The sequence below is a fragment of the Podarcis vaucheri genome (assembly GCF_965113315.1).
Source record: "Podarcis vaucheri genome assembly, chromosome: 7".
NCBI classification, from domain to species: Eukaryota; Metazoa; Chordata; class Lepidosauria; order Squamata; family Lacertidae; genus Podarcis; species Podarcis vaucheri.
The window spans coordinates 23,055,914-23,079,925 of NC_138765.1; the positions used below are offsets into that span (position 1 = coordinate 23,055,914).

The 24,012-nt window shown below is 44.3% G+C and overlaps 1 protein-coding gene across 2 annotated transcripts; it reads left to right on the plus strand.

Annotated features, from left to right (window-relative positions):
* The first annotated feature begins 6,598 nt into the window (after positions 1 to 6,598).
* PTAFR (platelet activating factor receptor) lies at positions 6,599 to 22,089 on the plus strand. 2 transcript variants are annotated; one of them, XM_082231890.1, is made up of 3 exons: positions 6,599 to 6,920; positions 10,981 to 11,146; positions 18,936 to 22,089. In XM_082231890.1, exon 3 carries the CDS (start codon positions 18,985 to 18,987, stop codon positions 20,044 to 20,046), a length of 1,062 nt encoding a protein of 353 aa, XP_082088016.1. In that variant the 5' UTR covers positions 6,599 to 6,920; positions 10,981 to 11,146; positions 18,936 to 18,984; the 3' UTR covers positions 20,047 to 22,089. The 2 variants fall into 2 exon arrangements, with proteins under 2 accessions (XP_082088016.1, XP_082088017.1); XM_082231891.1 differs by lacking the exon at positions 6,599 to 6,920 and adding an exon at positions 10,427 to 10,848.
* The last annotated feature ends 1,923 nt before the right edge of the window (positions 22,090 to 24,012 follow it).

Here is a 24,012-nt window from a genome sequence, read left to right on the forward strand (position 1 = left end):
ATGCTCAAGTCGCTCCTGAAATGTGAGATTTGCCTGCTCTAATAACGTTTAATCTCATTTAAGAAACTGCATTTGATTTGTTTAACTAGCATTGGTGGAAGGTTGCCTCTACTGCCCAATGTACCTAATGGCTTACCAAACTGCTCCCCTAACTAGGAGTACAACGTGCTGCACTAGCAGTGCCTGACAGTGCCTTTCAGATATAACACAGCCAAGTGCGGCCTCAACCCTGTTTTCTGAGGAAGTTTCACACACCAGACAGTTGGCTGCAGTTCCAGCTCCGCCCCAGAACAACAATCGCACGCTAGAGGACATCTATAAATAGTTGCAGCACAGAAGTAGATCTAGCACATTTGGGGTTGTGGCTCAGCTGCTCACAAGCATACTAGAGTGCAGCTGTCCTGAGTGCATCCATTCAGCAAGCTTTTGTGATTTCTTAAGAAATAAATTCTAAGATTGTAGCATGCAAAGCACTTCTTGTTATTGGGCTGTTAGTGAGGGGTTTTAGTCATCAGGTAATACCCAACTACATGCTGTCAGCCATGCATATCAGTCTTCATGGTTGTATAGTCAAGCACTTTCATCAGAAATCTTTCCTCTTACTTCATGCCTGAGTGCAGGCATGAGTTTTGAACATGAATGTTGCTACAGGAAGTCCTCAGTGGGAACACCCTAAGGCATTTTAGGCCAGACTATACAAGTGGGGCACATTTCCAAAGAAGGTATCCCGCAGGGTGCAGCTTTAGCAAGCCTCCAAGATCTAACATCACCTTCAGCTGACACTTCTATACTGATTCTGGGATCCAGTCTTTCATATAAGCCAAACTGGGCCCTGCAGCTGTTTTTTGGGACTACAACTCCCATCATCCCTAGCTAACAGGACCAGTGGTCAGGGATGATGGGAATTGTAGTCCCAAAACATCTGGAGGGTCAAGTTTGGCCATGCCTGATAAGCAAACATGTGAAGAAGCAGAGGTACACTTACAGTACGTGCCATCCCCCCTCCAGGGAGTCGGTCATCTGTACACAGCTTAGGTTCCTCTAGTTTAGCTCCCCCTATGAGGAAATTAAGAAAATTGGAGCTTTTTAGTTCAGAGAAGAGGAGACATGGAACCATATAAATTGATGTGTGGCATGGAGAAAGTGGATAAAGAAAAGATTTTCTCCCTTTCTCATGACAGTAGAACTCGGGAAGAACAAATGAAGCTGAATGTTGGGAGATTAAGGACAGACAAAAGAAAGTTTGCCTTCACACAGCACGTGCTTGCAACTCTTGCTTTCCTTTGGACCACAACCTATCAGGGACGATAGGACTTAGCTCAGAAACTTCTGCTTTAAAACTCATTATCCAGCTTCCTTGCTTTGTCCAGACAAAGAACGAAAGCAGACTTATATCCGTTTAGGTTTGCTGAAGTGTTGTGTGTGAGATGGGGGAGGGGGATTCTGTAACCCTTCCCCCCCCCAATCCACAGTGCTGCTTTGATGCTACGTTAATGACATCTCATTGAGTTGTATGAGCAGCAACATTCTGACAAATCCCAGCTTTAAAAAGCAGCACACTCTTAGGCGCCGGCTTGCTACGAATGTCTTGGGAAACTCCCTAGAGCTTGAGTAACTCTGGTGATTTCAGAGCACGTGTGAGAACTCTTGTTGCAACACCGCAAAAGCGGCCACCCTTCCCTCTCCTGCTGAACTTCTGCAATCCACACATTAGCACAAATGCCTGGAGAAGAAGCGTCCATGTGAAACTAAGAAGGGCAGTTCCTCAACTCACATTTAAAGCACATGACTTTCCTCCAAAGGATGCTGGGAAATGGAGTTTCCTACTCAGAGAACTACAATTTCCAGAACTGTTCACAAACTACAGTTCCTGTAATTCATTGGGGGAAGCCATGTGCTTCAAGTTTATGGTATGAATCTGCCTGAAGCCTTAAGCACAAAAAGGCTTGAACAAGTACAATCTGCCTCATCGTAATTGAGTAAGGGGGGGGGCAGATCTCAATATTGCATTTTGCTTTTATTTCTGTGCTGCTCTTGTTCCAAGGAGTTCATAGTGGAGTGTTGCTGGCTTTACATCTGGGGGGCCCTCCACCCAAGTGGTTGGGCTCTCTATGTCCAGTGGCCTTCTCTGTTTCAGTCTCCATCACTGTCCAGGAGAACGGCAAGGCAAGTGAAGGCTGCTGCCCATACTCCCTAGTTGCTTACTAGGGTGGCAATATTAACCCCGCCATGTGGGGCTCCTTTGTAGATGACCACAGCGCCTGGAGACGAGACAGTCCGGGTGTGTATGCACAGCAGTGACCAGAGAAGGAATGATCACCAGGAGGAGGAGAAGAAACACCATAGTACATCTGCATCAGCACAACCAGATGTCTTCATCTGCCCTAGCTGCAACAAAACATGTCTCTCCCATATCGGTCTTGATGTTGGACTGGACAGAGGAGGAATGGTGGATACCGCCTCCCTCTCCTCCTCCCAGAGAAGAGGAAGATGGTACTATAGATTTACAACAGTGGCTTGAGGAAGGTCACGGCTCAGGGGTAGATGACGAGCAAAGTTGGGAAGTAATGGGAAAGGAAGGGGGAGGAAGCAGAGCTGGCTGACATGTTATCACTAGGAAGCATTCCAGCCCCCCCTTCTCCCAGAACCCGGCAAGCATTGAAAGTTGGATGGCAAAGGGCTCGTAGTCAAATGGCCCCAAACGGCCACCGTAAGGTTGAGGAGAGTAGTGGGGTGGAGTTTACTTGGAGCAATGCCATTACTCCAAGAGGCGGCATTTCTCAGCCTCTCTCTGTGAATATTGAATAAAAGACCTTGGTAAGAGCTTCCCTTGTCTTTCTATTCCTGGCTGCCTACCGGGGGGGGGGGGTGAGGGTGGATCGGATTCCCTGACGCCTGACATCTACAGCCACAACCGGCTCTGTAACTCTCCAAAGGTTTGACTTTACCCCCAAAGGCACATTCTTCCATTGTCTCCCAAGACAGACGAATGCCAATCAGCCAAATCACATCTCTTTTTTGCTTAAATTTGCAATTCCAAGCTGCAATAATGTTTAAGCTGTGTGAGAGATTTTGGTCCAATGTGTATAAAAACAAGCAGTGAACGTTATCAATGCCAAAAAAATGAACGAGTGTCTAAATTTGAAGGCCCCTTTGAGCTTGAAGCCCCAGGCCAAATGGCCTTCCTGCCCTCCCCTTGTCCCATCCTACCCTGATAGTCCCTGTTTGGGGCTCTGCAGACCTGCAGCAAGATATTTGCTAGACCAAGGGTGAGGTCTAGCCTGTGGCCCTCTGGATATTTTTTGATGATTACTGCCATTATTCCTGAGCATTGGTCATGCAGATGTTCTTGGATGCCAACTCCCATCAGCCCAAAGTCAATGGTCAGGAATGATGGACACTGGAGTCCAGAATCATCCGGGGGGGGGGCTGCAGGTTCTCTATCTCCATCTCAAATAATCACAAAATGGTGCTTGTATTCCCTGGATTGTGAAGCTGTCAGATTGAGTTTACTGTTTAATATGCATAAACACAAGGGATAGTTCCTGCAAACAGAGGCATGGGGAATGTGCACAGCTCTTTTGGTTGAAAAACAATAAAAAAAAATGCCAAAAAGTGAGGGGAATGCATTAGATCTCCGTACAGAACCATCAAAACAGAATTCTATCCCAGCACATTAAACTGATTTATCTCTCCAAATACTGACATTTCAAGAAGGCCTACCAACTGTTAGCATCAATAGCGAATGTTGCAGACCATTTGCACGCATTATCCAGCATTGCTTGGAAAATGTACAAATTGACCAGAAAGTGTGGAAATCCTCCTGTTTATGTTGTCACTTTACAAGCATTTTTCACATTAACCAGAAGGGTGTGGACCACCAGCAATGTTTATGAAAATCCATCATTTAATTTAGATTAACCCCTGATTCATCAAACTGTGGTAACAGGCGTTGAGTGTAAGGTATAAGAGCAAGTGTGGCGATCACACAGGGTCCCCGGACGTTTGATGGTCTATTGATCCCTGTGCCACCACTGTGATTGCTTCTCCGCTGCCACCAACCCGTTTCTCTCGGGTACACATGGAGTCCAGACAGTTGTTAACATTAAACCAAATAAGTTTATTTTATAAGCATTAACAAGTTTATGGTTTCAGATAATTTTTCTTGTCAGTTTCTTAATCTTAGTTTCTTTACCGGCCTATACCTCCTAATAACTTCTAACTGATTATCCCAACTGTCTATCTGACTCCTCTTAACAGATTCCCTCACTCTCTCACATCAAACTATCCCAACTCACAGACTTATCCTCCCTCTCTCTTCTCTAACACCCGACTGACTCCTTAACAACACTAACTCTCACTCTAACTCTAACTCCTCCCCTTAGGTTCCCACTTGCCAATCACTTCACACTCATTTAACCCTTTCCTTATGACCCAGCATGATGTCACCTAGGAGGGCAAACGCCACAGCAAGGCTAGAATGTTAGACCGGGTCTGAGGAGACTTGATGTCATGGGCTCCTGGGACAAACTCTCCATACTTGAGGAATGAGGCTATAAGTGCCAAGAAAGATGAAGAATGGAAGAGGGATTCGATCTCAACGCAGACCCCAGGTGACCCCATTTACTGCAGCGCCCCTGAACCTGAGGGACTGTTGGACGTCATTCTGTCACTATTTCCCCAACCTAAGATCACATTACCATCACCTTCAGATTTCAAGGACTTCATCAAAGAAACTGCAGTTGAGCCTTGATCCACTCACTGCTCCTTACGTCAACACTCTCTCAAGAGGATTGCACTGAGAGCTGATCTCTGCTGGCCCCCAGAACAGCAATATGTACCCACCACAGGAAGTGGAAGCCAAGAGCGCTGGATTGCCATTGATAGACTTCTACTTGGCACAAACTCTTCCAGGGATCAAAAAAATGCCACATTTAAAGAGGAAAAGGCACAGGACAGTGGTGGGATAGGGGAGACCACCATGGGGATGCCTCTATATTAACGGTAAACAGGCCAATGCAAATCCACATTATGCTCTGTTGTGGGCCAGCAGCCCCAAGGGAAGAATGTCTTCAGAAGCTGGTGGAATGTCAATACAGAGGGGACCTCCCATATTTCAGCAAGGAGTGCAGTCCGTAACTCCAAGATGGCACTAGATCCAGACCAGCCAACACTGCAGAGACGGGCAGGCAAGGTAAGTTTGCAAGGAGGAACAAGCCCAATAGAGGACAGTTTGATCAAGATCCGCTCAAGCTAGAGCCAGACCTGGTGGCCTTGAGAAGACTGGAGCCAATGTACGTAACTAGTCTCTATTGAATTTTCATGCCTGGAATTGCTATGCCTGTCCTCTGCACATCACATCAGCGGTGATGGTTGCGTGCAGGAGGACCATGGGCTTAAGTGTCAGGATGACACACAGAGTACCTTTGGTGGTGTCACTTTTATTGCTATTGCACAGTTATTCTTCTGCAGAGAAGGAAGCTGTTTGCTGTGATAAGCATCCTGGGTGTATTCCAGGATTAGGCAACTGCATGTTGACTTACCCTTTCATGCTATGTCCAGTGGATCACTTCCAGAGCCTTTTCAATATATACTTGTAACATTCTCTGAGGGGACGGCTTGCTTGTAACACAGAATTGGAACACAACTTTGCAAATCAGTACTGGGCTCAGGGCCAGCCCTACCATTAGGCAGAGTGTTATGAATCATCGGCCTCCTCAGGGAGTTGATGTGGGTGTCATGACAGGGCAGAAAGTTTTTGTGGGTTGTTGGTTTTTTTGTATTTTTGATAGTGTTTAATTTGAGCACTCTGTATGATTCTTTGTGAGGAGTTCCCTCCTTTAAAAATGAGATATGGCAGCAGAACCCCAGTGCTGGCTTTACTGAATTTGCTTCTGAAGTAAAACCAGGACCAGAAGCACAAAGTCCTAATTGAATTTCTGCTAGTAGCAGGATGTAATAATGATCATCACCATGTTTTGGAAGGACTTCAAGGGAGCAATCCCAACATCTTGGTACAAGAGAGCGTGGCAGATAAAGTAGCTCTCATGGGGAAATTAACACAGAAACTGAAATTAGCAAAAGGAATAAAACACAAGGATGCTTTTGATGGAGAATGTCGGAACCTTATTATGTACACAAACATTCCGGAAAGTGAAAGACCAATCTCAAAGCTGTATGCCGACTTGTGGATAGCGTAGCAAATAATAACCTGTGCTTTGTTTGTTTTACCTTCTGTCATAAAGCAATATGCTACAGTTGTAAGGGAAATTCTAACATCACATGGGGGTCCCCAAAGCTGAAGCTGGCGTGTGGTTTTTTTCTGATGAAGAGTCCTTGTTCAAACTGTGTTGTATGGGACTGTAGGTCCTGAGTTCCTGGAAAATAACAATGAAAGTGATTTTTAAAAAATGGGATGCAGAATTTGTTAGATAGGTTGCTCTCTCAGGCACAAGGTGATACCAGAATAAAATTAGAAGCAGAGACCTGCTGAAGCATGCCATGAGGCTGTGACTCACACACCAGAGAGTCCACTCCCTCTGCGGCGTCTTTGTGTTTTTTTGGCTTCCTGCTATTACTACTAGTAAATGAGTTGGGCAACACATCCAACATGATGGGATTTCCCAGGGCTTAATCCATAAACACGCAGAGAGAGAGTGTGTGCGTTTCGGTGCTTCCGGCACCCTACTCTTTCTACATAGGGAAAGCTTCCCTTTGATTTTCAACCAGTGATTATTCCCTTCCCGAATAAGTAAAAAGCCACGCAGAGCACCTCTGACAGGAAGAAAGCCTAGTAAAAGCCTCCCAAGCCCTACCAAGGAAGACGTTCCCTCAGCTGTGGGAGAATGTGGAGCAGGATCTGAGAAGCAGCCTGAGGAGAAGGTCCAGGATCTGGGCTGATCTATATCCTGTGGAAAGGGGTAAGACCTCTGCTTGGTTTTGAGGTGGCGCTAAATAGGGATGGGTGAATCCGGCAGTTCCACTTTCTCTCAGCTTCTCTTTTTTCAAGCCTTAAGTTCAATCTCCACATTTCCGCATTTATTTTTTTAAAGTCCTCATGAAAATTCATCGGCACTTTGTGTCAATTTATCCTAATATGCACACATTCGCATGTAGTTTTGCCTAATAGACACATTTTTGAAGAACAGTGTTCCCTGATGGAATACATTTGTATGAATTTGAAAGATCCGAAGGTAGGAAGTGGGCTCAGAGTGTTATGGAGCCCTAAAATCTGTAACCCCCTTGAGTGGAGCATCTTCCTGGGTGGTTAAGTGTAACTTTAGGCAATTTATGGTTTCCACTGGCTCCTCCTGAGCCTCAGATTTGTGAGGGCTAGTAGTGGAGGCCTCCTTCCCTGACAAGGGTCTCTTTTCTTACTCTCTTTATCAGTTGCTGGCATGACAGAGATTCAGATAGTTAATGATGCAAAGAGAGCAAAGAGGATTTTTCTAATTATTATTATTCCCTCACTCTAAAAACCCCAATTCAGAGTTATCAAATGTTTTGGGAGGAGGATGCTGGAACAGACAAGGCATTTTGTACTTCAGGCTTTTATTGAGCTTACTCTTTTAAGTTCTGGTACAGACCCCTGGCCTTTGCATAAGATGTGCTGAGCAGAGAAAAGCCAGGATGTACATATTGTTGAACATAACAAGGAACTATTTATGTCACATATGAAGAACTGCCTCATCAGAAGGGATGGAAGGCTGTCAATTTTGGTTCTCTCGGTTTCTCATGCTTCCATTCTTAAATTCAGTTCTCTACATTCCTGCTGCACTTTGCTTTTTTGAAAAAAAAAATCCTCATGAAAATTCACCAGCATTTTCGTGAGAAATTCTCCTAAGAAATACATTTTTGTATGCTGCTTTGACTAATATACACACAACTTTTGCAAACGACATTTCCCAACTCAATGCATTTTTGTCTATTATTTTCACTAATTTGTTAAATTTTATGTGCACTTTTCCTGAACATATGCATTTTTGGCAAACTTTGATTGGGATAGGTTTCGAAGAAGGGCTATGTTTCTGTTCTCATATGGTAGAGCATTTGCTTTGCATGCGAAAGGTTCCTGATTCAATTTCAGGCATCTCCAACTAGGGCTGGGAAACACTCCTTACTGGAAACCTTGGATAGCCAGTCAAAGTAGTCTATATATAGCTCAATGGACCAATTGGTCTGACTCAATACAAGGTGGCTTCCAATGTTTCTTGATTATGATTACTACTCTCCAAGAGACACTTATTTCCACATGTAATTGTGTGTGTGTGTTTGTGCATTTCAAATAGAACATGAGTAGCAGTGGCAGCTCCATGTTTTGGAGGGCCCTCAGGCAAGAAACCCTCCATGGGTCCTGTTGCGATTAACTGGGTCAGTTACCTATTGAACCCCTTTTGCATGCGGAATGAGCAACATGAGGTTCATGGCGAGTGAACCTTAAAGAGTAGACTTCACTTGTTGCAATCACAGTCATGCACAGTGATGTTTGTAGAGTAAGAAAAATATCCAAGTAGTTCATTGTAGGATGAACATAACTTGGATAGAAATGTTTCCCGAGCTATCCTAACTCAGAAGGTTAGAGGTACAGGGATAATCTGGGAATCTGGGGGTCCCTATATATCGTGTTGAGGGGAGGGGAGGTGATTTCACTCACTTCCCGTACACCCACTCCCTTGTGTTTATTTACAAGAAGTCAAGTTACAGGGAACCAGGCAGAGGGCCTTCTCAGTAGTTGCACCTACCGTGTGGAACGCCCTCCCATATGATGTCAAGGAAATAAACAGCTATCTGACTTTTAGAAGACATCTGAAGGCAGCCCAGTTTAGGGAAGTTTTAATGTTTGATCATGTTTTTAATATTCTGTTGGGAGCCATCCAGAGTGGCTGGGGAAACCCAGCCAGATGGGCAGAGTATTATCATCATCATCATCATCATCATCATCATCCAATTATCATCCCTGGTCTCTTCATGCCTGTTTAACCCTTTGTTTTACACCCCATTGGCAATGCTCTGATTTATATCATACAACTTTTTCTTGTGCGGAGAGAAGGTATGATGCAATTAGTTGATGCCAGACTGTGTGGGGTGAACAGGTTTGTTGAGATCAGAAGGAAATTGCAGAAACAAGGTCTCCTGATGATTCAGAGCCCTATTCAGCAGTGGTGCTAAGATTTTGATCTGTTTTCATATCTGGCCGCCCTGAAGTTTCAAGCACATCTAGACTCGGTCATAAGTCAAATTATGGTCATTCTCATCCTCACAAGCTCCAGAGTTCTTTGGCCTAGTAGCTCTCACAGCACATAACATTGTACTTTCATGCAAGATAGGACAGAATTCTGTCTGTTGGGTGGCATGGGGAATGATGATGATGATGATATGAATATGTTACTTATACCCACCACCCATCTGACTAGGTTTCACCAGCCACTTTGGGCAACTTCCAACAGAATATAAAAAATATAATGAAACACCAGACATTAAAATTTTCCCTATACAGGGCTGCCTTCAGATGTCTTCTAAAAGTTGTCTAGTTATTTATCTCCTTAACAACTGCTGCAAGGGCGTTCAACAGGGTGGGCACCACTGCCAAGAAGCCCCTCTGCCTGGTTCCCTGTAACTTCTCTTCTCGCAATGAGGGAACTGCCAGAAGGCCCTCGGAGCTGGACTTCAGTGTAAGCTGAATGATGGGGGTGGAGACGCTCCTTGAGGTATACAGGGGCAAGGCTGTTTAGGGCATTGAAAGGCTTGTTGCTGTTGTATTGATCATCAGCCAATGGGGTAGTAGGCAAGGGTACCATCTTGTGAATAAAATATTGGGGGGCCCAGGTAAGCCCCGCCCTGCATATGTAGCATATGCACACCAGTTGAATTGCAATGCTCATTAACTTTGGGGGGGGGCTGGCCCCTTCGTTGTTGGACTACAACTCCCAGTAACCCTAGCCAGCATGACCAATCAGCAGGGATGATGGGAGTTGTGGTCTAATATAACATCAAGAAACCCACGCGTTGTCTATTCTTGAACAGGGATGGGAAACAAATTTGATTCCATTTGCATTTAAAGGTGAACACTTTCTGAAACAATACATAGGCCGAAACAGAGCCAGACTTCTAAATTCAAACTTCTTCTTCGAATTTGGCAATGAATTTATCCAGTCAAGTAACGTGTACAAAAATGCATACGCTACGGTAAAGTGTGCATAAAAATGCATATATTAGTGAAAGTAACATTCAGAAGAGCATTATACTAAATAAAATTTCTCTGCAGAAATGTGCACTTATACAAAAATGTGTATATTTGGGGAAATTTGCAATTAAATGCTGATGAGGACTTTAAAGGCGGGAAACCACAAACTGGTGTTGAAATGTGAAGAAATGATCTTGAGATTAAAAAAAAATGAAACTGAAAAATGTTACTGATATCCTGTGTACAGAGAGGTATGATCCAGTGCAGGAGATATGTGCCCTGCTTCTGACCCTCTCCAATATCTGTCAGAAAGCCTTGTGAGCATTGCATCATGTTTTACTAGTTCCATTTGAATCCTACCCTCTGAAGTGGCTGAGATTGTTGTGAGAAAAGCGTGTCGTTGCAGGCGAAAACGTGCCACTCCAAGGGCAGCTGGGGTGGGGAGAGAGGTTGTCTGCCTGCTGCAAACTGACATTTAACTTGCAAAGACCAGATGAAGGCATCCGTGCAGCTTTGGGGCAATGGCTTTCTGTGCTTGCTGGAAGGAAGTCATTAAACGTTGTCATTAGATTTATGACTAATGATAGCGAGAAGCTCTTTCCCTGGAGCTTTGGTAGCAGACAGACCGTGGCTCGGTCACAAGAGCCTTTCAGAAGCAAATTTAGGTTAGCAATGGCTTGTCGTGGCTCTCCCGCCCTCTTGCACTTAATTGTCTTCCTCTTAGCCTTACTCAACATTGCATTTCCTTGGTGGCAGTGATGACACCCCTTGTTTCTTCACTCCCAATGACTACGCAGGTGCCTCTTGCAGGGTCCTTCTGGTTTGTGGAAGTTGGCAGCGTGGCAAAGAGCCTCAAGCTTCAGACGGGCAGAGGGTTCGTTCGCAAGCACTCAATACTCGCCTATTGATGAACTCCCTCTATCAACTTGGATTCAGTGGAGAATATCCTTCCTCTAGACTCTGGTAAGTGGAGACTGCTCTTACAGATGCAATTCTTAGGGCATTTGCTGGGAATATCTTCTGATTTTGCAGCACTTTCCCAAAATGCTCAGGGGAGCTTGGTTGCACTCACAACACTGCATTTCCATTGAACAATAAGTACAATTATTGTTGTGATTGTGATTATATTTTGGTTTCTTTCCTACCCTTCACCACTAGGTCTCAGACCTTGTTTCTGCACTTAATATTAAAATTGGTTCAGAAGAAATAATGGTGATGATATTTAATAGTGTTAAAGTAATTATTATTATTTTTCAGGGCAGGCTTCCATTGGACTTTTTTATTTGTCTCTTAAACTGTGTCAAGGATTAACCATTCCAAACATATAAAATTCAAATCATGTTGTTGTTTAGTTGTTTAGTTGTGTCCGACTCTTCATGACCCCATGGACCTCCACTATGACCTGTCCATCTTGGGTGGCTCTGCATGACATAGCTCATAGCTTCCCTGAGTTATTCAAGCCCCTTCGCCATGGCAAGGCAGTGATCCATGAAGGGGATTCAAATCCTACACATAGTAAATACTACAAGGTTGATGTATGCTAAAGCCCATAAACCATACAAATCAGATATAACGAGGGGAAATGGTGAGCGATAAAATTTTATTACATTAGCAACTATGTTAAAGAACAGAGGAAACTATCAATAACAACTTGGCGAATGGCGTTTACTAACCAGTTACATAAAAAAGGGAACTGAGAATATCCAGAGGCTGAATGGACTACTTTCTATTACAATGGGTAAAAGAGGTTTATAAGTGTAATATCATAATGCTTGAGGTGTAAATATAAGATTATTTTCACTAAATGGTGTGTGTGTCTGTGTGCATGCTTAATAATGTTGTGTATTTTGATATGGTCCATTACAAATGCAAAAATTCTCTTTTTTTGGTATGCTTCTTCTGGTAGAAGTAAAAGATTTTGAATTTAATAATAATAATAATAATAATAATAATAATAATAATAATAATAATAATAGCAGTGATGATGATGATGATGCACTCAGGGGGTCCCTCCCTGATTGTTCCCCTTCTCTTTGCCACTGTCCCTGCGATCCTAAGATCGCCCTCTTCCTCTGGGCCCAATGTGAATAACCGTCCATAGAGAACAGGTGGGGTGAGCTGAGGTTGTTCCTGTCACTGCTCACTCAGTCCAAGAGAGGGCAGAGGACCGGCCATGTCTCAGGGACAGAGCATCTGTTTGCATGCAGAAGGTCCTAGGTTCAATCCCTGGCATCGCCAGGTAGGGCTGTGCATGCCCCCTGCCTGAAACCCTGGACAGCCACTGTCGATCAGTGTAGACAATACTAAGCTAAGTGGACCAAGTGTCTGACTTAGTTTAAGGCAGCTCCCTATAAGACATCAGGGGTCAGCAGTGAGTATGATGAGGCATGAACTTCTCCAGGTAACTAGCACACAGGCAACACTATGCAGTGGTACCTCAGGTTAAGAACTTAATTCGTTCTGGAGGTCCGTTCTTAACCTGAAACTGTTCTTAACCTGAAGCACCACTTTAGCTAATGGGGCCTCCTGCTGCCGCCGCACCGCTGCTGCGTGATTTCTGTTCTCATCCTGAAGCAAAGTTCTTAACCCGAGGTATTGTTTTGGGGTTAGTGGAGTCTGTAACCTGAAGCGTCTGTAGCCCGAAGTACCACTGTACAGCAGCAGCGCCATTATATGTGGTGGGCAGCTCTGAGCTGTCCACCGTTGTAACTGCAGTGGTATCTTGGGTTACATACGCTTCAGGTTACATACGCTTCAGGTTACAGACTCCGCTAACCCAGAAATAGTGCTTGAGGTTAAGAACTTTGCTTCAGGATAAGAACAGAAATCGTGCTCCGGTGGTGCGGCGGCAGCAGGAGGCCCCATTAGCTAGTGGTGCTTCAGGTTAAGAACAGTTTCAGGTTAAGAATGAACCTCCGGAACGAATTAAGTACTTAACCCAAGGTACCACTGTACTCACAATGCACTGACAAGACAGCTGTTTGGAGTACTGTGGGTACTTTTAAATGCCGGCTTCTCAGCCACCTACCATTGCTGTTAAGTAATACCAGACCTGGTCTGGCAGGAGGGCAGGGAGAGGGCTAACCCCCCCCCAATAGCATTATCAAGGTGGGCCCTGACTGAGTTCTGCTGCCCGAAAATGCTGGCTACTTATGCTACGTCTATGAGCTGGAGGCTGCATGCACACAACGTATTTGAAACACATGACTCCCCCTTGCCCAAGAATCCTGAGAACTGTAGTTTGTAAAGGGTGTTGGGAATTGTAGTTCTGTGAGGGACAAAGGAGAGCTCCCAGGATTCTTGGGCAAGGGGAAGTTATGCTGTTTAAATGTTTGGTGTGTCCGCAGATAGGGTGTTTAAACTTCCTTTCAATGTATTGCATTGGATAGACTTCGCTTATAAGGAAGCACCCTCAGAATTCAGGGATGTGCAAATCTATCAGTTTTGCTTTCTATCCGTCCCGTCCCCCCCCCAATTCTTAAGTTTGGTTCTCCACATATCCTTGTGAATTAAAAAAAAAAACTTCCCATGAGAACTCACCAGCCTTCTACGGTATATTTCTCCCAATAAACACATATTTGTATGTGCATTTGTATACAACACTTCACTAGAGAACTGAATTGCAAAGTGTGAATTTCAACAGAAGGTTGTGTTTTGGTTCTCATATTGTTTCGGAAAATGCATATTAGGGAGGTTCACCTTTAAATGTGAACTGCTACACTTGGGTGCAGTGTTGAAGGAAGTATGCTGTACAAGAAATGGAATGGGTGTGTGGGTGTCATGGATGGAAGGATCTGCCAATTTCAGTTCACTCATTTTCTCATTTTTCCAGTCTTAAATTCCGTTCTCTACATTTTGCAGCTATTCGTGATTTTTTTTAAAAAAATCAGCATTTTTGTGAGAGTTTCTCCTAATAAACAGTTTATATGCAGTTTTGCTTTCTGTACAGAGTTTTGCAAGACGTTTCCACTAATAGATGCACTTTTGCAAACACTGTTTGGTTGGAGAACTGAACTGCAAAATTCTGCTAAGTGTGCATTTTGAAGAATAGCTGTGTTTCGGTTGTTATATTGTTTTGAAAAGTGTGGACTTGATAAGATTAGGCTTTAAATGCATACCAAATTGAACTCTCCCGCTCCTGTCCCTAGTCAGTGCCACTTTGCTCTTTGCCTCAGACAGCAAAATTTCTTGGTCTGCCTTGCTCAGGCCTAAGGTTCCTCATCCCTGCTCTAAAGGACAAGAGACACTCAAAGTGTAAAGAGGCTTCCAGAGTTAATCATGGCACAAAGTTAATGGGCAGATGACCTTATCTGGAAAAAGTGGTAAAAAATGACTGTGGGAGGAGGAAGCTCAGAGTTCTAAGAAAGAAAAGGTGTTTGTGGTTCTACTTCCTCTTTCCAAGCAACAGAACTGAAGAAACAGGAGCTTACCAACAAAAAACAACAACCCCAAAACACACATTTAAAATATTTCATGCCAGGGCCAAATAAGGGCACAAACTTCTCTATTTTCCACTTCGTTACTTATTACTCTAATTCCCCACCCTTCCTCCAAGGAGAACAGGGAAGTGTTTGTGGGTGTCTCCCCCCCCCTCCTTTTGTCTTTAAAATTCTAACACCGATCTTGCAAAGTAGATTAACGAGAGAGAGAGAGAGAGAGAGAGAGAGACAGAGACAGAGACATTCTCCGAATCTACCAATGAGATCTTCGTAATAGCTGAATAAGGATTTCGGCCCATGTAACTCCCATCCTAATCTGGCACTGTAACCCAGGCTTCTGAATAAAGTTAATAGCCTGCATTTTTCGCTTTTTTTACTACTGGGAGCTGGCAAAAAATGGGAGGGTGAGTCCAGTCCAGAGGCAGATTTAGGGCAGTGCAACCGGTCCCAATCGCAATGGGTGCTGAGTGCAGGGGGTGCCACAGGGCGTTGCAACTATGAGCTGGTGAATTGAGCAGATGGAAGGTGAGGGGCAGGAGGGTGAACTGAATTTTGGCCTTGCACAGGAGGCCATTGAAATCTGAAAGACCAATATCTGCCCCTGTTCAGTCCTCCCTGCAGCAACCTGTTTCATTTTGGCGTTGAGCACAGACGGCAGACAGAGCACTCTGCCCATCCTTTCCCAGCCTTCCCACCTGTGTAGAATTCCAATAATTCACCTGCTTGCATTTCCTTCTCACCTGTGGGTATCAAGCTAGTGCTTAAATACAAAGCTGTTCTTACTACTACAATACACTCTCTCGCACCTTTCTTTGTTTAAGGCTGTGTCCACACAAGGGTTTTCATGTGTGTGTTTGTGTACCTTCAGTTTTATGCCTCTGAAGTCTCTCTCAATGTTTCCCATCCATACTAGTGGGTGGTGCTTGCTGGGAAATATTTGGGATGTTGTCTCCTCCCCTCAGTTAACAGTTCCCCACCCTCCCTAAGTTCCTCAAGTCTGAGATCTGTTCTGGGCATGCACCCAGGTATTTGTGCAGGACCCTCAGGGAAGGATAACCTCAAATGGGACATGCGCCATGACTTCCATAAGAGGTCAAAACAGAGGCAGCAATGTATGTCTGCTCAGCTGTAAATTACTTTTTATTCCATAAATGCAGCTTCACTTTATCAGCTTGCACCTCAGGCCTAGATTCTTCCAGGCACCAAGTCCTTCAGCCAGACCTCTGCTTCTCAGGGCTACTTCAGCGTCGTGCTTTCTTCAGAGCATCAAACTCTCCTTTCTCCAATATTGTCTCCTCAAGAGTAAGTCCCAAACCACAGGGACAGTCAATTCCACCCAGAGCTGCCTCAGGATTCCACAGGAGGCTCTTCCCCAAAGTGAACAGGGGTCTTCTGTATCAATTCTCTAGGCAGCGCTTAAATCCAGGCCTCACAGAATAGCTCAATTGGTTAGACCATGGTGCTCGCAACACCAAGGTTGCAGGTTTCAACCCAGTAAGGTACAGCTGCACTTTCCTTCATTGCAGGGGGTTGATCCTTAAGGTCCAAACTCTATGATTGTATGAGATTCTATGAGATCTATGCCTCCCCAGGATGCAGGGGGACTAGATAAACATGGGTTGTTGGTCTCACCCCTTTGGCCACATCCCATGATGCTTAGGAGAACAGCCTGAAGAAGAGCTCCAATGGGAGAACCACCTAATTTATGTGGAGGTATCTAATTTCGGCATTCAGCTAGACCAGCCTGTTCCCTGTGTCTCCATTAGGCTTCCTCCTCTTCTCCCCTCCCTCTCATGCTTTTTACATCCTCCCTGTCTCCCCTTCCTTGCTTCTGCCTAAGGTACCACAGCTAAGCTCCTTCTCTGAAATTAGGTAGCAGGTGGAATGTGCCCTGCCCTTCTTCTCACACAGGAGGTGTGATCAGGCAATGTCCAAATGTGGTCTCCTCAGGAGTCAATGCCTGGTTGATGCCTGCTGGCCATGCATGCAGGTATTTGTTTAGCTGTGACTACACATTATTTTTTAAAAAAAAAAAACGTACATTTTCCCATATATGAGATTCACACAAAAGAGCAGTCAAAGATAAGTAAATAAATACGAGTCACTGCAAACCAAGCAAGCATTTGGAGCTGATTGTATCAAAGGCCGCCACTTTTTGTCTTCCGTTCTTCCTTTCTGACATCCTGTAGCTGCATGAGTAAATGTTATTTTTATTTTCAATGCAGATATTTTGGCAAACAGTAGTTTTCCACAAGAGCTCTGCTAAAAGAATAAAAATAAAGTTCCGCAACAACTAGTAGGAAAGGACAGGCTACATCCTTTCCTTTGGGCTGATGGAAGGAAAATGGAAGCCGATGTTTTATGACAACAGAATTGCCACCACACATGTAAAAATATCTGTCTACACAGCATGCTTCACTTCAGTATGTCCACAGCTGGGTAACATTCAAGTTTATATCAGATTTTTGTTCCCGGTCTGATTATCCACAGATTGGGGAAATCTAAATTTAACAGGGGGGTGAGAAGGACATTAGGTGGACAACACACAAAAATATAGACACAAGCAGTTTCAAATCCACATTAAACTCCAGTGTGGATAAGTTGCTTGTGATGACTGTACTCAAATCATTTTCACCCCTTGGCAAAATGAGTTTTGCAGGCTTTCTTACTATACAAAAAAACGCACACAACTAAATCTGTTTGAACAGAAACAGTAGTATGGGGAAAGAGGTATGTAGACCATAAGAGGGTCTGGAAATCAAGCCTTACAGGGAGTGGTTGAAGGAGTTGGGTATGTTTAGCTTTGAAAAGAGGAACCTGAGAGGAGATATGATGACTATCTTCAAATATTTCAAGAGCTGTCACACGGAAGATGGAGAAAGCTTGTTTTCTCCTGCTCTGGAAAGTAGGACTCGAACCGATGGCTTCAAGTTATAAGAAAGGAGATTCCGACTGAACATATGGAAAAACTTTCTGACAGTAAGAGCTGTTTGCCAGTGGGACAGACTCCCTCGGGAGGCTGTGGGCTCTCCTTCCTTGGAGGTTTTTATGCACAGGTTGAATGGCCATCTGTCATGGATGCTTTAGCTGGGATTCCTACATTGCAGGGGGTTGGACTTGATGACCCTTGGAGTCCCTTCCAACTCTATGATTCTATCTTCTGAAAAATGAATGTGGGTTTTTTCCAGCCTGAGACTCAATTTACACCCTGTGAAAGGCACAATCCTAAAATGTTAAAACCCAGTTAATTGATGAGTTGGCAGTGGTATCTCTTTTACAATTACTATTTACTTTTATTATATTATATATTTACAGTTTTATGCTGTAATAATATAATAATAAATTATTGTTCCTAAGTAAGCATGCATAGGACTGCAGCATTGTTGTTGTTGTTTAGTCATTTAGTCGTGTCCAACTCTTCGTGACCCCATGGACCAGAGCATGCCAGGCACTCCTGTCTTCCACTGCCTCCCGCAGTTTGGTCAGACTCATGTTTGTAGCTTCGCGAACACTGCCCAACCATCTCGTCCTCTGTCATCCCCTTCTCCTTGTGCCCTCCATCTTTCCCAACATCAGGGTCTTTTCCAGGGAGTCTTCTCTTCTCATGAGGTAGCCAAAGTATTGGAGCCTCAGCTTCCGCCGGCAGCATTAGGCCTCATAAAAATAGCTGTTTTCAAATCCATTTATTTTTTTAAAAAATAACAGCATAGGCATCTTGTTGTTTTATCCAAGAAAACACGAACAAATTAAGCAGGGGATTTTTATTTTTTTTTAACCACACCACATTGGCAAATCACACAATTCTTTCTGTGGTTAATGTGACCCGTGGGCACTTCTCAATCTCACGGGGAAAGATCCTCTTCTGCAGATGTCTCTTTTCTACAGAGCTTTCACTTCCTCTTAGGTAGCAGTAAGAGGTTTAACATAGTCACACAGCTTTACAAAGTGTCAATCAAGCTGTGTAGTCTGAAAAAGTCAAATGATTCTTCTGTTCGGAAACAGGTATGGTGCCATTCTGGATTTTTGCAGGGTCTAGTCTAGGGCCCCCCAAACTCCAGGTCCTTTCATTTGGGCCCCAGATCTCCTATCCCTCCCCCACTTTTCAAAAACCCTTTTTAAAGCTAGGGATGTTAAAGTCCATCAAAAATGGAAATGGGAACTGAAATGCCAGTTTGCTTATTCATCCCATCTCAGGACAGCGGGGGTTAACCACCTCTCTGTCAGAGATTGAACTTCTGCATACAAAGCATTGTGTTTCATTGCTGAATGTTGCCTCCCTCTTGCATTATTCATTTCCTTCTCTCTCTTTTCAGGATAAGAAAAACAGAGCTTCATTAAAAGAATAACGTGATTGCTGCAGCCATGTCCCGAAAGGGTGAAAGTAACAACTTCTCATCGCTTCCCGTCGCGAAGGAAGATTGCCACGTGGATTCCGAGTTCAGATATACCCTGTTCACTGTCTACTATAGCATCATTTTCATTCTGGGCTTCATAGCCAACAGCTACGTCCTGTGGCTTTTCACACGGGTTTATGCTACGAAGAAACTAAACGAAATAAAGATATTCATGGTCAGCTTGACGACAGCCGACCTGCTCTTCCTGATCACGTTGCCAATGTGGATCGTGTATTACCACTACAGAGGAGACTGGATCATGCCCAGCTTTTTGTGTAACTTGGCTGGTTACTTATTCTTTGTGAACACCTACTGCTCAGTTGCCTTCCTCGGGGTCATAACGTACAATCGGTATCAAGCAGTCACAAAGCCCATTTCAGCAGCTCAGTCTACCACACGAAGAAGGGGCATCTATGTCACAATAGCTATCTGGGTCCTGATCGCGGGCCCTTCTTCATACTTCCTGTTTGGCAGCGGCACTACCCAAGAGGGGCATGTGACACGCTGTTTTGAGCGCTACGACCCAGAAAGCAGTAACATCCCTGTCCTTGCCTCCCACATCGTCATTTGCATTTGTTTCTTTATCACCTTCCTGATTGTCGTGGTATGCAATGCCTCCATTATCCGGACCCTGCTCTCCCAAAAACCTCAAGCTCGGAAGAGCGCCCACATCAGGCAAAGGGCGCTCTATTTGGTGTGCACTGTCATGATTGTGTTTGTGGTCTGTTTCGTGCCTCACCACATTGTGGACCTTCCCTGGACCTTGATGGTTCTGGGCAAATGGGATATAAGCTGTAGGAGCAAAAGGTGGTGGGATCACATCCACCAGGTCACCCTGTTCCTCCTGGGGGCCAACTGCGTTCTGGATCCTGTCATTTACTGCTTCCTCACCAAAAAGTTCAGGAAACACCTTTCTGAGAACTTGAAAAACATAAAGGACAGTCGAAAGTGTTCCAGGCAAACAACAGAGACCACCGTGGAAGGGATGGTGGCGATGGAAGAGGGCTTCCATGCCTCCATCAAACCTTAAAAGTCTTCTTTTCTGCTTATGCAGCAGCAAATTCAGGCTGGTGACTGACACAGACTCTGCATTTCATCAAGAGCCTGGCAGATGCACACAGCTTTCCAGCTCTTCCCTAGATGCAATGGCAGGAACTGAAATGCACTTAGGAGGGCTAGAACACTGTGACTCAGGAAGAACGCGGACTATCTAAGTTGTCCTTTGTTGTAACAAAAGGGAAATGCTTGGAATCACTTATGGTGTCTTTTAAAAAGATGGACATTACATTCGTTTTCTGGTTCAGATGCGGATTGTGGTGACATTTAGTTCCATAATTTCATCCTGAAGCTAGCTCAGAACTCTCCGGAGAGGGTTGGGCATCAGGGATGGGCATCCTTGAGCACCTGCTGAGATTTGTCTCTCATCTCAAAGCCCACTGCCAACCCTTAGAGCCTCCTGGCTCTCTACTTATTCCCCCAGAGTGACTGAGCTATCTCAGCTGTGATAGGAACAAGGAAAAGGAACAACAGTGTTGGCTCAGCAGAGCTTCCTCCTTTGAGTAGCCATTCAGATTGGGCCTACAGCAGTGAAAAGCTGGACAATAAGGGCAAATGGGGCACAACCCCACAAGTCTGAGCCTACTCCCACCTGCCTGCTTTCTTTTTTACACTTGGCCAGGGGATGGCTCTGGCTCCTACTGCTGGTTTCCCTGACTTTCACCCAGTGGGCACCAGCCACCCTGACCCAGAGAAAGAGGATAATTGACTGGCAATGGTGACAGTGGCATGGAGAAGGTGGGCCTGTCAGGGAGGAGGCTCCACTGAAGGCATCTAACCTAAAATATGCACACTTCCCCCAATCACTCTTGAATTAATACTGTTTGGGCTTCAAAAGCAACAGGGACTATTTTAACACTCAGTGGCCATAGAACAGGGGTGGGGAACCAATAGCACTCCAGACTTTGATAGATTACATCTTCCATCGTCCCATAGCTGTCAACGTTTCCCTTTTTTTAAGGGAAATCACCTTATCCCAAATAGGATTCCTCACAAGAAAAGGGAAAAGTTGACAGCTATGTATCGTCCCTGATCACTAGTCATGCTGACTGGTAGCTGAGCCCAGCAACAACTGGAGGGCCATGTTCTCCATCTCTACCATAGGCTGTCATCCAGAAATCATCATAATCTGAGAGCAGAGATTTTGCATAAATGTACCTGCAGGTCTCAGGTGTGCATTCAATGTACACATGGTAGAAATTTCAGGAACTGAGGGGAGAAAAGGAATGGGTTCAGGAATGGACCATAGCTCAGGGGTTGAGAACATGCTTTTGCGATAATCAGGTCGTTGACTGATTAATGTTCTCTGGCCTTCTAAATGTTTTTGTGGCGAGGGGGGTGTTATTGGTTTGTTTTTGTTTTATTGTGTTATTTTGTGTTCTCATTTTGTATTTTTATGCTGTGAACCGCCCTGTGATTTTTGGATGAAGGATGGTATACAAATTTAATAAGTAATAAAAAAATAATGCTGCTTCTCATTCAGAAGGTCCAAGGTTAAATTCATGGCATCTCTAGCTGAAAAGTTAAGATAGCAGGTGTTGGCTAATATACAGATTGGGTAAAAGACTGCTTAACGTGTATTTAAAATATTTCCACATTACTGATTTTGTGATGTGAGGAGGGTAGGAGAAAGCCCTAGATCAGGCATAGGCAAACTTGACCCTCCAGATGTTTTGAAACTACAATTCCCATCATCCCTGACCACTGGTCCTGTTAGCTAGGGATCATGGGAGTTGTAGGCCAAAAACATCTGGAGGGCTGAGTTTGCCAATGCAAACTCTAGATCATAGGGGGCTGGTCCCTACCCAAATAGATTATCCATTTTTCTGCTTGGCAAACCATAGCACCAATGAAACGGCACTCAGAAGTAAAAGTGAGAAGCCACTGTAAACACCATGCTTATTCACTGCATATACAGAAACTATGCTAACACCATACTATCATGGAAAGCCTGAAAAGTTGTATACCTGTTGCTTGTCTGTAGTTTCATTAATAAAAACGACAGCTCTAACCATTATAGCTGTTCAGCACTGCTACTTTCAGCCCAGTGGGCATGTCTGTAGATTTTTTTGGTGTAGGATCATATTGAGGATCACACTAGTACAGATGTCTGGAAAAGAATAGCAGATTCTAGGCTGGGGACTTTTACCCATGGGCTGAGAACACCAGAGAGGGGCAGGAAAACATGAACAGGATGGGAGACAGAAGACCACCAAGTGGAATGTCTGGGATGTGGAAGAGCTACACTGCAGCTTCTGGGTCCACTAGAGCATGAATCCTCACACTTCCTCCTGCTGTCAAATCCAGGGAGATTTGAGCACTGAAACTCAAACCCAAGCTTCCTCAATAGAACAGGAAGGCTGAATGACATTGTAGGGCAGGGATGGGGAACTTGTGGTCCTTGAGATGTTGTTAAGATTTCAATGCCAATTGATCCCAGCCAGTAAGGCTAATGGTCTGAGATTACAGGAAGCCAAAATTTGGAGGGACATAGGTTGTTGACCTCTGTTCTAGGGAACTCTATGGTCAGGAGACCTGGTTAATTCAATCCCTTAAAGGAGAGACCCTCTGTGAATATAAAATTATCCAATGATGTTGGGGTGGGGCCCACCAATGTATGATGAAAGGAGAGAAAGTGGAGAGCCAAATGCATACCATCTAACATTTCACAGATGGAAATACAGACATGATTGCCATACTCACAGCGCCACATAAAGGTTACCACTGCAGTGTCCCTACGTTACACACTGGTGCTCTATGCTGCTTGCTGAATCTGTCTATTATGCAGTAGCTTTGTCCCAATGGATTTAAAAGCCAATAATGTGATTATTCTTAAAGTTAACAGTATACTATTGTCCTCCAATGTATCGTCAACAATTCGAAACACAGCCCAGCAGCTTCAATGGGTGAAATCAACCCTCAGGAGGGAAGTGGAACCTGAGTAGCAACTCACATTAACATGTTAACATATTTACTCATCTTTTATATATATATATTCTTTGAGTGCTTTCAGAAGTAAAGTGTCATTAAATCAACCATAAATCAACCAATAGGTTTATTTGAAGCAGGCAGAGGGGAATGGAAGGATAGGAAGATAAGAACCAGAAGGGGGCAGCACAGGCGAGAAAATCAAATACCAGGAAGCTAAAAAAGCAACAGATGTTTTTGTTGCACAGGCAAAGGGCCAAGTACTTTCTTAACAAAGAGCCAAATATAGCAGGTCAGGTGGTGCAAGATGAGACAGTTCTTGCCGGGAGTGTCTGAGGAAACGGTGGTTGCTACTTCGGCCACACGCAACCAGGACTTAACATCCTCATCTAACCCTTTGCTGTTCAACAAGACCATTGCAGGAGGTGACCTCTGATCTTGGTTTCAGCAATCTACCGGATAGAAATGTTCTCCACCCCAAGAGCTGTGGGGAAAGTATATGTCCATATCATAATAGAAAGGGGTTTCGGCTTTTGCTCTCAAACTTTTTATTTGGGAAAGGGTTTTTTTTGTATAAACTTTCTGTATTATTACAGAACAAGCCTTACCATCCTGATACTTAATCAGAGCACATCAGTAGCCTCACAGTAATAAAATCAAACCCATCTAGATGTTAGATGTATACTCATTCCTTTAAAACAGAACTACAGTTCTGAGCATGCTTACTCGCAAGTCAGTTCCACTGAAACTAGTGGGACGTGCTGCCATGTAAATGTAGATTGAATTGGGCTGTAATCCTAATTACTAGGAAGCCTAGGGCTTGCTGATCAGAAGGTCGGCAGTTCGAATCCCCGCAATGGGGTGAGCTCCCGTTGTTCGGTCCCACCTCCTGCCAACCTAGCAGTTTGAAAGCACATCAAAGTACAAGTAGATAAATAGGTACTGCTCCAGCGGGAAGGTAAACGGCGTTTCCGTGCACTGCTCTGATTCGCCAGAAGCGACTTAGTCATGC